The 10,202-nt window shown below is 41.0% G+C and overlaps 1 protein-coding gene across 1 annotated transcript in view; it reads left to right on the top strand.

Moving 5' to 3' along the window:
* Positions 1-9,077, top strand: part of LOC109472959 (nucleolar transcription factor 1-like) — an 18,404-nt gene extending 9,327 nt beyond the window's left edge. Inside the window, exons 9-24 of the mRNA XM_019772824.1 lie at positions 371-450; positions 634-766; positions 1,242-1,352; positions 2,019-2,143; positions 2,656-2,797; positions 3,023-3,064; positions 3,310-3,432; positions 4,257-4,430; positions 4,928-4,992; positions 5,454-5,586; positions 6,140-6,250; positions 6,639-6,739; positions 7,217-7,400; positions 7,602-7,658; positions 7,898-7,993; positions 8,517-9,077. Coding sequence (XP_019628383.1) covers positions 371-450; positions 634-766; positions 1,242-1,352; positions 2,019-2,143; positions 2,656-2,797; positions 3,023-3,064; positions 3,310-3,432; positions 4,257-4,430; positions 4,928-4,992; positions 5,454-5,586; positions 6,140-6,250; positions 6,639-6,739; positions 7,217-7,400; positions 7,602-7,658; positions 7,898-7,993; positions 8,517-8,789 — 1,950 coding nt within the window. The 3' untranslated portion in view covers positions 8,790-9,077. The remainder of the gene's footprint in view (positions 1-370; positions 451-633; positions 767-1,241; positions 1,353-2,018; positions 2,144-2,655; positions 2,798-3,022; positions 3,065-3,309; positions 3,433-4,256; positions 4,431-4,927; positions 4,993-5,453; positions 5,587-6,139; positions 6,251-6,638; positions 6,740-7,216; positions 7,401-7,601; positions 7,659-7,897; positions 7,994-8,516) is intronic.
* Positions 9,078-10,202: the final 1,125 nt, after the last annotated feature.

The following is a 10,202-nucleotide window of genomic DNA, read 5'->3' as shown; positions in this document are numbered from 1 at the left end:
CTTTTTCAAGGGCCAAGTGTTTGTTACATGATTTTTACATGAATGTATTCAGTGTTCCAATTGTCATCTTAAATCTTACAGTACTGTTGTAGTGAACAAAGTAAAGTAACTTGAAAAGTTACTTTTGTAGAAACATACTATTAAAATTATCTTATTTTTGATCATGAATACCTTGTCCTCATTTGCTTGCAACATTACAACATGAATTACATGTCACTTAGTGTACATGTACAATTCAAGTAGCCCTTTATTTTCCAACTTAGTAACAACAATGCTATTTTAAAAGGTTTTACTGTAACAACAATAAGGTACAGTACTGTAACACTTTCTCTAAGTGCTCACTTTATGTTTCAAGTTTTTGTCTTGATCTTTACGTAATTTTCAGGCCAAATACATGCAGCAGTATCTGAAAGAAAGGGAAGAATATGAAGCCAACATGGTCAGATTCAGGTAAGGCTATGGAACTTTTTTATTTGTTTAATAGATACTTCCGTGAACATATTTTCAGTGGATTCCTTATTCAATGGTCAGCAAAGTTATTCACACTTTGAACCATGCTGTGATCTTTCTACTCTTTCTCCATCCGTTTTACTTCTTCTGTCTTCTCCATCAACCTCTCATTCGTTCCTCCAGACAAGAGCACCCAGACTTTGCAGAAGAAGAGATGAAGAAGAAAGGGAAGACAGACGAACCCACCAAACCAAAGACTCCTGTCCAGATGTTCATACAAGAAAAGGTGGATGACTACATGAAGGCCCACCCCAACGTGAGTTTGTTTGTTTGTTTATTCATTAAGTTATCAAATTGGCCCACTGGCATCTTCTGCAGATCAGGGTAACACAAAATATGACCAGATTTACAAAATACAAATTTCAAGATAGAAGTCCAAAAAATTTATAATCACATACATGTAGTCATCAACCTAAGCCCTTAGTCCTTCCATCATTTTAGCTACATGTACTGTAAGCGTAACTAAACTTATACCCTCTTCAACATAACTTCTGGCCTCTGGACAAATTACTTTATTTGCTAAGCTTATACTGTTGATTTAGGTTTTATGTATGTTATCATCTTGTTTTACTGCCTAGGCAGCCATTGTATTGTATTTATTGAGTACATCCTGAGCTCTTTAAGTTACTGTTACAGTAGCATTGTACTTAGACATTACTGGGAGGGGCGGGGATATGTTCCAATCCAGGAAGCATTTCGTAAACATACATATGTACCTTCTGTTTCTCCAGGGCAACAAGCGGGAGGCAACGGACGCCCTGCGGAAACAGTGGAACGCTCTGACGGACGGGAAGAGAATCAAGTGGATCAACAAGGCTCTAGGGGTGCAGAAAAAATACACCGTGAGTTTTCCTCGTTTTCTTATCCCTTTTTTACTAAATCTCAAGGGAATTTGAAGTATTTTGGGTTTGTCTGTTATTCTGACTGTTTAAAATATTATGTGTGTGTGTGTGTACATGTGTGTGTGCGTCTGTCATGAGCGTGCATGTGTGTGTTTCTGTGAATCATAATGCTCATGTTCAGTTCATCTAGTATTGTCAATTGTACAAGTTAAAGAGTTGCAAAGCTGCATGGGCAAAGGACTGAAGTCTGCTGTCTCTCTGATTGCGTTGTTGATAAAGAGTTTGTACTTTTATAGACTGAGGTTTTGTAGGTGTACAAAGCTTGTGGATATTGTGATTAACATTTTTAAGAAAGGCTACTACTATTTCTTTCTTCACTTAACTCAAGTGAAAATGAGTATTGTCCTGTCCCATATTTGTCTTCTGCGCACATGTAGGTTGCAGCATAAAATAAGTTGAAAAAGCCATCCCCATGTGTTGCCATGAATTGTTGGCATGAAAGAATGCTAACAATAACATGTAATATTTTCTTCAGGCCGAGATGGAACAGTACATGAAGGACCATCCAGACTTTGAGGTGTCGGCTCCCAGGCCGCTGCTGACCAAAGCAGAGAGAAAACTGAAAGAAAAGACCTAACATTCCTTGTTGAACTGTGTTTTTATTAGGCTGAGATGGAACAGTACATGAAGGACCATCCTGACTTCGAGGTTTCGGCTCCCAGGCCGCTGCTGACCAAGGCAGAGAGAAAACTCAAGGAGAAGAGCGAGGGGCGACCGGACAAACCTCCGCCGTAAGTTTTGTTTTCTAATTTTTTTTTCTGAGCTTTTGTGCTACCTGACGCTGCAAGCTGTGCAACAGGGATGTAGTTTCGATATCAGTCAGATTTAAAATCACATTGCCTTGCTTTAACTCCATAAGTTCTGTTTTCTTGTAATGGTTTCCATAAGGGCTTGGGCCACTCTTCTCAGCTCAAGCAGTGCGCATGAAGTTGGGGGGTCAGACAAGTTCTTCCTTTACCCTATGGTGTAGGAGATGCTCCCATCTCTGTTTCTGTTGACCACTTGCTTGCATTGTAATCCGTTTTAACACCACCATGCAACAAGGAAGAGTACAATTCTTTATTTCAGATGTAAATCGTGTTACTAGAGCATCTAGTGTTGTTTCCTATTGTTGCCATTGCAAAGCTGAACCATTTTAAAACCTGAAAAGTTTTGCTGCAAATTTCTTTTACTGCTTACAAGACAAATTGTAGACCATGTTGTTTCTGTGAGCTTTAAGTTTAACCACTATCACTGTTTACAGGAATGGCTACAGTCTGTTCTGTCAGGAGCTAATGTTGAAGCTGACAGACGTCCCTAACAAGGAGCGCATGCAGGAGTGCAGCCGGCGCTGGAAAACCATGTCTCAGAAGGAGAAGGACGGGTACCAGAAAAAGGCAGAGGAGGTGAGAAGGCGGGACAATACCAGCTCAGAAAAGAACTAGAATTATAGTACTAGTCATGCTTAAAAAAAGGCTATTTGACAACCCTTTTTGATTGAGTGATTTTATCATTCATCTTATTGTTTAAAATGTGTACTGATCCAGCCAACATTGTGAAAGAATGATCTTGATTTCTAGGAAACTGACTTGCCATTTTAATTGCTACATGTACTCTCTTTTCCTTTTCAGTTGAAGACCAGCTTTGAGTTTGACTTCCAGAGGTACTTAGAAGTAAGTATTGTTCACTTTTCTCTTTAATACTCACTTGAATATATCCCTAAGACTGAACACTGTGTGTTTGTTTCTGTCATTCCCAAAATATTCAAAATGCAGCATTGCCACAATTCTTTGTGCTGGAAATTTTTCTTGTCTAGAAGGGTTGCAAAGCAGTGTGGGTAAAGGGGGTGAAGTCTGCCATCTCTCACTGCTTGCTACCCAATGGATGTGTTATTCAAACAATTTCTGTCCTGTTTCAGACCCTATCCCCAGAGGACAAAGAACGGGTGCTAGCTGAAGAGAAGGGAAATACTAAAGCCAAACCTGCCGCAGAGGAAAACGGCCAGGCCACAACAACTAGATCCTCCACAGCAAAAGCACAGGTAAGAAATACTGCAGTTTCTACATAAGTTGCTAGGGGGCTCTTGAGCTCTATGAAGTTGGCCAAAGCTGAATACATGTAGTCATGGGGTAAAATGGCCAAGCCACAACTACCAGATACTCCACATCAAAAGCATAGGTATGAAATAGCCCTGCAGTTTGAATGTGAGTTACTAGGGGGCTCTTCAGCTGCTTGATACAGTGTACCAAACCTAAAACAGCCACTACAGAAAATGGTCAAGCCACAACCAGATCATCCACAGCAAAAGCACAGGTAAGAAAAACTGCAGGTTTAACATAAGTTGCTAGGGGGCTCTTGAGCTACATGAAGTGGACCAAACCTACATGTAAAACAGCCACCAAGGAAAATAGTCAGGTCGCGACAGATCCTCCACAGCAAAAGCACAGGTAAGAAATAGTACTGCAGTTTGAACATAACTTGCTAGGGGGCTCTTGAGTTTTATAAAGGGAACAAAAGCTTAACAGGCATCAAGGAAAATGGTCAGGTACAACAACCAGATCCTCCACAGCAAAAGCACCACAGGTAACAAACTGTCCTGCAGTTTCTATATAAGTTGCTAGGGGGCTCTTCAGCTTTACCAATTTGGCCAAAGCTAAACAGCCATCAAGGAAATGATACAAACACACAAGAAAACCAACAAGGCATCTATTTGCATTTTTCCTAACCTAGACTAAAAACAAGGCATCTGTTTATGTTTTCGATGACTTAGGAAGTTGCATTATACAAACACAAGGTGTCTGTTCACTGTATATTTTCCATGTATGACAAAACAAAACATTTGTTTATGTTTGTCCCGTAACCTAGGCAACCTCAGCATCCGTTGCCACCCCGGACAGACCAAAGCGCCCGATTTCGGCCGTGTTCTTCTACCAGCAAGAGAAGCGGCAGAAGCTACGTGAGAAATACCCGTCCCTCTCCAACCAAGAAATCACCCGCATGCTGGCTCGCAAGTGGAGCGAACTCTCAGACAAGAAGAAGGTGAGAACATAGTAAAATGTTGAACTTTGAAGTTTATCTGTGTTGGTAGTATTTATAGTAAAATGTTTAACTTTATTCCAACACAACGAATACACAGAGATCAATTTCAATGACCACTGTCGCTTTCATCAAGATAATTAATGACCAATCACTTCTGATGGTGACAGTGGTCATGAAAAATTTGATCTGTGTACCCATTGTGTTGGAATAAAGTTCAGCATTTTAATATGATTACTGCCAACACAGGTGAACTTTTATGGTATGGTGTCTGAGAACATATTTGATTATCACCTTCTCAAAATTTAAACCCGAAGACCAGAATGTAAGGCTTGCACCACGTACACCAGGAAGGACCCCTACTTTTTTTTTTTCAATAAGTGTGGCGGGTTCTTTAGCATCCTCAAGGTGGGACATAAGACCTTCGGCTGTAAGTCCCCAATTGAGAGGACATCCCTAACCTGAGCGTATTTTGAGGTCTGTTTTGTTGCTCTCCACAGGAGAAATACAAGAAGATGGAGGAAGAGGCACGAGGAGAGTATGAAGAACAGATGCAGTCATTCCTGTAAGTGTTAAACCACATCTCAGCTTTTTTACTTTTCCCCAAAAAGGTTGTTTTGTGCTTATTGTCTGAGGAGACAGAAAAGGACTTGATAGTCTAAGATTACAGTATGGACACGTTTTACTTTGTGGCAATATATTGTCCACCAGCAAAGCAAACCTGTACCTATTCCTGTGGGGTCCCGTGGCATAACGACAGAGTGCTCGACTCGGAACCAGGAGGTCCCGGGTTCGAGTCCCGACAAGCCACGGATCTTGTGCTCTTGGGAAAGGCACTTTACACGACTTTCCGCACTTAAGTCGAGTGAAAATGAGTATTGTCTGTCCTGTATTTGTTTCTATGTGAGGGACACAACACCAGCAACAGCTGCCTTTGTCCCACCTGTATTTCACTGTTGCAATTTGAATGAATCAAATCAAATCCTTTTTAAAAGATTTTGTTCTCTGTTGTAATTTTTATCTCAGCAAAGCGAACCCAGACTACATGCGAGACGGGAATGCCGGCATGATGAAGAAGAAACCTCCTCCCTCGGAGGCCAGGACGGCCATGGAGCTGTGGCGGGAGGACAAGATGGAGAGCTATGTGTCCAGATACAGGGTAAGGTAATGCCAGATACAGGGTAAGATATAAGTAGTGTACTCTAGTGTAGTGTCTGCATGATGAAGAAGAAACCTCCTCCCTCGGAGGCCAGGACAGCCATGGAGCTGTGACGCGAGGACAAGATGGAGAGCTATGTGTCCAGATACAGGGTAAGATACCAAGAATGTAGTAAACTAGAATAGTGTAGTGTGAGTAGCCCCCCACGACCAGGGGGTCAAGGGACAAGGTAGGCTAAGGAGTAGTCATGTGGCTAGGGACCCTGCCTCTGGACCAAGAGGTTAGGAGTTTGAATCCCGGCTCCCAATAGGGTGAGCGACACCTTAGGAAGGGGTGTTGATGGCTCACTGTATTTGTCGACAACCTACATACATTTTTTGTAGATGCTGTACATAGCATCGATATCTGTGTTCTCTATCTTTGATTGTAAGCAGTAATTCTTTTACTTGGCCTTATATTGTATGGCACATGTATACGTATGATCCCCTTTCTTTGGAATGAATCACTAAGGATTGTATTAAGTTCTACATTTGTATTTTGTTCCTTGGTACAGAATGACAGAAAGCGTGCGACAGACGCCCTGACAGCGGAGTGGGAAAAACTGCCCAAGAGAGAGAAGCAGCCGTGGCTACAGGCAGCTGCTGAGGACAAGAAGAGATATGAGGTATTCTGGAAAGTGTAACTCAACCGTAATGTATCATGAAAGTTCATCCGTGTTGGTACATGTAGTTACATGTTTAGAGTTAAAACTTTAGATCCAACACAAAATATTCTCTCACCTAGAGCTTTCGACCAGTCACTCTGGTCTTCCTCAGTAGACTGACCCAGTGTTGACGTCACACTTCAAAGAAGTCATGTGACAAGCCTCACTGGGTCAGTATACTGAGGAAGACCAGAGTGACTGGTCAAAAGCTCTAGGTGAGAGAACGTTTTGTGTTGGACCAAAAGTTTTAACTCTAAACATAGATTAAAGTCATTGTAAAAAGAAAAAAGCTCTCTTCATGAAAATAATGTATGAGATGAAAAATAACAGTTTTGTTTGTTCCTCACAGAGAGAGCTAGCAGAGTATGAGAAGCAGACCAAGACTGGAAATAGCAGCACGAGCAACAAAACCGGAAAGCTGTTTGAGGGGGAACCAAAAAGGCCTCCCACGTAAGTTGTAGCTTTCGTTTCTTTCTCTCTCTCTATCCAGTTCCTTGTCTGTTGTAAACTGAGGGTTAGATGTGCTTGCACTCTGATGCTGGTGCCTCTATCCTTTGGTTCTTGTGCACAGCAAATGTCAACCCCTGCAGGTTAGAGTCTCAGCAACTTCACCAGCTCAACATTAGGTGATGGAATCCAATATTTGAGTGCTCCTTTGGTATGGTCAGCCTTCTCAAAACAAGCCGGCAACAGGCGAAAATCACCGCCTACTCAAATTTTTGTGCCGCCTACTTTTGTGTAAATTTGATAAAAAAATTGTAGCCTCCAGTACAAATCTCTTCATGGCTCGCCTGCTGCTTTTTCATTTAAGGCACCTACTCTAAATTTTTGTGAAAAGGCTGATAGTACACTTCAGGGATGGTACAGAACTGTTGGGTTGCATCGCTGTTACTCCTTCTTACAGTTCTAACGTCTCCCTTCCCACAGGTCCGGCTATCAGCTACTTTCCATGGAGCTTCTCGGCAAGTTGACGGATCTGGACCACCGAGAGAGGATGTCAGAGATTGGGCGACGATGGAAGGCTATGAGTGATAAGGAGCGTGCGGCGTACAACCAGCGTAGCCAGGAGCGTATGCAGCAGTACCATAGGGACCTCCACGCCTGGTTAGATGTGAGTAACCAAGATTTTATACCACACAGGAATCAAGAGGTCCTGGGTTCAATCCTCTAGCATGCCCAATATATGTCAATACTGTCGCAAACATATAAGGCTGTATTGTGAGTGAGCGAGTGAGTGACTGAGTGAGTGAGTGGCCAGTTTTCCTGATTTTTAAGTGCTAAAGTTGCTAAATTGTTGCACTTCCTTTTTCAGAACCTTCCAACAGACATTAGAGAAAGATATGAACAACTCCACCCCAGCATTGGCAAGGTAGGAATTTCCAGCTCAAAATGCAAAGTGAAATTACTTAATCTAAACAATTTTTAGTATGATCCATACTTCTCAAAGTCTGAGTGGCGGTGGTAAAATCTATCTGGTGCTGGTAAAATTTATCTGGTGCAGGTAATTTTCAATGTCACCTGCACCAGTGTAGGTATGCAGAAAAAAGGATTTCAAGCCCTGAAGTGTATTTAATGACGTGATCGTTTTGTGTGTTTTTTTCCATGTAGAAGAGAAAGCGTGAGGCCAACAGTCCGCTCTTCGCCAAGATGATCAAGAAAGAGAAGGAGGAAGCCTCAGAGGAAGAGTCAGAATCCGAGGGTTCGGTGAGTGTTCAGGGATTAATGAAAAACCTTTATAGTGCATTTTTTTTCTCTTGCAAGCTAAGTACAGGCTATGTTGATAAAGCAGATCGCTTACAGTGATTATGATTGAAAGTGTGAAATCTGCTTGAGATCAATATGTACTTCAATATGAGCTAATCTACTACACATGTAAGTTTCATGATGGCTTTTTTGTGTTACATGTATATGTTCATAAAAGAATACATTTCACAAATCAAATTTTTTTGTCCAAAGCTGTTAAGGTTTTGCAGAAAACTGAGAAAGAAGTTAAGCTACAAACACTGAAGAAAATTAAATCTTGCTACACAGATATTCAGACAACAAGCACAACAATAACACATAAAATATCTATCAACAGATACATGTACAATCATAGTTTCTTTTGCATTGTCAACCTGTGTGTGTATGCGTACGTGTGTGCATGTTTTTTGTGTGTTACAATTATATACCTGGATATCTAAACTTCATCATCTGACACGAGCCAAACTTTAAAAAAATTTTCCAGGATGAGGATGACGAAGAGGAATCTGGTGACGAGGGATCGGGAAACGAGGGGTCCGGATCTGGATCTGGATCAGGCTCCGAGTCCGAAGGCAGCGAATCCGGATCAGAATCTGGATCTTCCAGCGAAGAGGAAGACAACGAATCCGGATCAGGAGGAGAGGATGAAGAAGAGGAAGGAAGTGGTGACGAAGAAGAGGCGGAAAAAAGTAGTTCCAGCAGCTCCGAGTCTGAGTCAAGTAGTTCAGGGTCTGAGTCAGAATCTGAGGAGGAGTGATTTGGCCCCCAGACTGAGTGATTCGGTTCGAAACTGAGTGATTAGGCTCTCACTGGAATGGTCTGTGATGGAATCCAGGCGTTCGCAGGGAATTTTTGAATAGCTAATCAATTTAAGGTCAAACTTTTTCCTACATTTTTTGGGCGGCGCCGATTTATTTTGTTGGTTCTTGGATATTCTTGAGCAAAAATTTTGCATGATAACAGAAAGCTGGAGAAACTTGTACCTGATTTAGATTTGTTCCCAGAAATTCTGTTTCAAACAAGTTGCAAGTTTCCCAGACACTGTTACATGCCAAAAAACAGTTACTCAAGCAACTGGATATGATTTGATCAACTGTTACATGTTGATCTTTCTAGTTCAGCAATTTTGTTTTTCTATCAGATCCGAGAACCATCAATTTAAATTGGTGTTGCCTTAACACTTCAGTCACTCTGAATTTCACAACTCTTGGGGACTCTGGAATATCTAAACAACTTCAAAGCCAAATGTTACAGATTCAAAATGAAGTAAAACTAAACAATCGAGGGAAGCATATTTTTTGTTGGTTTAAAAAAATTTGCTATCCCTCTTACAACTTGACGTTCAAGGCTAGAAGTTGTAGATTTTTCCAAAGTCCCAGCGTTGTTCGAGTGACGAAAGTTCTTCCCTCCATCCTCTTTAGACTTCTTTGGTTTTATATGTTCCACTTTGTTAAATTGTAAATAATGGATTTAGAGGTAGGAGGTGGTGAGAGACGAGAGAATTATGAAATGTGGGTACGATGATCAGAAAGACTTGTTTTAACCTAAATCAGAAGGTGTTTATTAATTCTTTTGTCATCGACCTTTTTGATACACCTTTTTTGTTTGTTTCGCAAGTAAAATTTGAGGACCAAGTCATGAGGAAAAGAATGCAAGGGTGTATGCAAGTGCAAGAATGAGAGAGAGAGACAGAGACAGGCAAAGAAACATTGCCTTTAATAATAGTGAAACTAAAATTTTTTGTCAAAGATGTTCAGGAACAATTTGGGCCGAACAAAGAATTTTCTTGCTCTAGGAACATATGGATTGGAACAACCACTGAGTTCTTATTTTAACCATGGCAATAGCTAAAATGCAGCTGAATTTTCGGGCCAACATGTGTGTGCGTTTTGTAATTGTTCACCCATTTAGAGAATCAACTTGGTTAGGTAACATAAAAATTTGCAAACAACATCACAGTATAGGAGCCAAACCCAGAAATATCATTTTGGTCATAGAAGAAGGAAATATTTGTGCAGATGATGATACTGCTGCTTTTTAGTCTGTTACATAATTTTGTCTCTCGTTGAAGGTATAAGAACAAAAGATTTTGGTTAATTCATGCAAAGCAAGAAACGAGAATACATTCTCATGTCGTATAGGTACAATGTATGTGCTACTGCTGCTTTTC

The sequence above is a fragment of the Branchiostoma belcheri genome, unplaced genomic scaffold (assembly GCF_001625305.1).
Source record: "Branchiostoma belcheri isolate BF01 breed outbred unplaced genomic scaffold, Haploidv18h27 scaffold29, whole genome shotgun sequence".
NCBI lineage: Eukaryota > Metazoa > Chordata > Leptocardii > Amphioxiformes > Branchiostomatidae > Branchiostoma > Branchiostoma belcheri.
Note: the sequence above shows the minus strand (reverse complement) of the source record. Positions and strands in the feature narration are given on the sequence as shown.